We start from the raw sequence: 2,759 nt of genomic DNA, 5'->3' as shown, positions 1-2,759 counted from the left end.
CTAAAGCAAACCAATTATATTTACAGTTTTTTTTGTTTGGCGCGTCGCGTTGGTTATATATTTATATGCGTGTGGAGAGTTTCTCGAAATCTCATTTTTACGTAACAATACTGAAGCCAACACTAGCGTTTACGTACACACATATATTGTTGATTCTTACACTCCAGAATGTTCTACAAATTTAGAGAATAGGCAGGAGTTTCGCAATACATATTTAACAGTATAAGTTATGTACATTTTTAAATATAAATTTGATTCAAACAAACATCGATATTAAAATAATATATAATAATAAATCCGTCGCATGTTGTACTGATATTGTGACAGCATGACCATTGATTGTGTCAGGTAATCAACTTGATTGTGTCGGTTATCATTCAGCATGACTATATGTCAGCTGTCGTGAATCATGATTGTGTGCCAATTGGAATATTTTTTGGCTCGTCTGATACTCTGTTAGTGTGACAAATCACTTGGATGTAGGAGAAGTAGAAATTAGATATAATGTTAATTTCATCTCCATATTTTAGATCGACCTGGTTTATTAGACCCAAAAGGTAAAGCAAAGTGGGATGCCTGGAATTCCAAAAAAGGTACGTTTAAAGAGTCTTGGTATATCTTATTGTTTAAAGAGTCTTGGTATATCTTATTGTTTAAAGAGTCTTGGTATATCTTATTGTTTAAAGAGTCTTGGTATATCTTATTGTTTGAAGAACCTTGTCATATCTTATTGTTTGAAGTTAGAAATGCGTATAAAAATAAAAACATGGAATTACAGAATAAATATTCAGGTCACTGAGGTCATTACGTAACTCATTTAAGTTTCATAATCATAAGAAAAAAACTAATGTTACAATAATAATTCTAGGAATATTTATGAAAAATAAAATGATAAAAACCCTATAACCTGAGTGCTTTCGAAAACCTTTCTTCTTCAGGGACAAAACGAGTTTGCCCCTGAAGAAGAAAGGTTTTCGAAAGCACTTAGGTTATATGATTTTTATCATTTTATATCAAGACTAATTGAACCTACGTGTTTTTCTGACATCATGAATATAAAGAATTAAATTGTACATAAATGTTTTACACAAGTGACATAGTTTACTTTGTCGAGATTTAAAACTGCAGAACTTTCTATAGGTGAACATTTAAGACCGACGAAAATTTATGCTTTAATTGATTATTTTAACATTAATTACAAAGTAAAACATTCGGTAATTTAAACGAATCATATCTCTAATATATATATTTTTTTTAGCCTAACATATTTTTATGTTAATTCACAGGAACGCCCCAGGACTCAGCGAAAGAAACGTACATCGCAAAAGCCAATCAACTCGTAGAATCACATGGGCTGAAATGATCAGTTTGTTGAATACTGGCTACATTATTCTGTTGTACACGCTAGTATCTTGGTTTCAATGTAAAGTATACGACTTAAAATTGTAATAATGTAAAATCTGTGTAGTTGGTGCATCTTACCTGCATTTCATCCAAAAGAAACGACTTGAAACAGTTTTTACCTTCTTAATTATGAAGGCATATTAGCTATACGACGATGTTTTTATTTTGTTTGCAATATTTAGAAAATTGTAATGAAAAAATTCATTAAATTACATATCAACTCAATGCGTGTGTAATTCAGTAATGTAGTCATTAATAGAAATGTGCTTCTGTATAAACCATTAATGATTGTACAGTGAACTACAGAAATAATCCAATAAATTATCATTATCCCTTTGTAGTAGTGTTTCTCTAAGCGTGTGAAGGTAGGTCGTTAATAAACACCTGTGTTCTTTTACATATTAAACTGGCATGATTTTTAAATGTTTCTTTCTTTGCCACACAGTCTACACGAATTATTAGAATGAACTATAATACTGATAAAAACATGTATCTATATCGTTTTAAACTTAATATTCGCACTTCTTAGTAAGGAAACGTGAATAAAAGGAAAGGGCACGATAAGAAAGACAGTATATTAAAATTAATAATTTATGTTTGAGGCTCTTTAGACTTTGTTAGAGCGCTACCAACACTCTTCACCCATTGAGCGTAAGACTCACGCTCGCAGGTATTAGTAAAAAAAAAATCAAATTAGCAACTTTCTATAATGCATTGTTGTTGGTTAACTAGCAGTATCCAGATCTGATTCAGAATCACATTGATCCAGGAAATGGATCATCTTGCTTCATTGAATAAAACATTTCTGGTCGAGAATATCTCACTCAAACCTATTCTGGCCCAGCATGGCCAGGTGATTAGGGCGCTCGACTTGCAATCTGCAGGTCGCGGATTCGAATTTCCGTCCTACCAAACATGCTCGCCCTTTCAGCCGTGGGGGCGTTATAATGTGGCGGTCAATCCCACTATTCGTTGGTAAAAGAGTAGCCCAAGAGTTGGCGGTGGGTGGTGATGACTAGCTGCCTTCCTTCTAGCCTTTCACTGATAAATTAGGGACGGCTACCGCAGATAGCCCTCGTGTAGCTTTGCGCAAAATTCAAAACAATCAATCAATGTAAGGACCTGTGGACTCGAGTTACAAAAATCACAATTATGTGCAAATTTTGCACAAAAATATCACTTGTTGAAATATTTTATTCGTTGTCGTTAATTAATGTGTTCGAGTATTAGGAATGCAATAGATGTTTTCTAGAAGCTAGGCAGAATTAAATATTTAATGTTTCAAGAAGCTAAGGACCGGTATTAAATACTGCGAAAGCACTGTTTCATTTTCGAATGCAGTAAAATAAACTGAA

At 33.1% G+C, this 2,759-nt stretch overlaps 1 protein-coding gene across 1 annotated transcript in view; it reads left to right on the top strand.

The window, feature by feature from the left end:
• Nucleotides 1-1,744, top strand: part of LOC106457108 (putative acyl-CoA-binding protein) — a 6,087-nt gene extending 4,343 nt beyond the window's left edge. Inside the window, exons 3-4 of the mRNA XM_013916491.2 lie at nucleotides 531-593; nucleotides 1,287-1,744. Of these exons, the coding sequence (XP_013771945.1) occupies nucleotides 531-593; nucleotides 1,287-1,363 (140 nt within the window). The 3' untranslated portion in view covers nucleotides 1,364-1,744. The remainder of the gene's footprint in view (nucleotides 1-530; nucleotides 594-1,286) is intronic.
• The last annotated feature ends 1,015 nt before the right edge of the window (nucleotides 1,745-2,759 follow it).

This window comes from Limulus polyphemus, unplaced genomic scaffold (assembly GCF_000517525.1).
Source record: "Limulus polyphemus unplaced genomic scaffold, Limulus_polyphemus-2.1.2 Scaffold292, whole genome shotgun sequence".
NCBI classification, from domain to species: Eukaryota; Metazoa; Arthropoda; class Merostomata; order Xiphosura; family Limulidae; genus Limulus; species Limulus polyphemus.
This window is presented reverse-complemented; position numbering and strand designations above follow the sequence as displayed.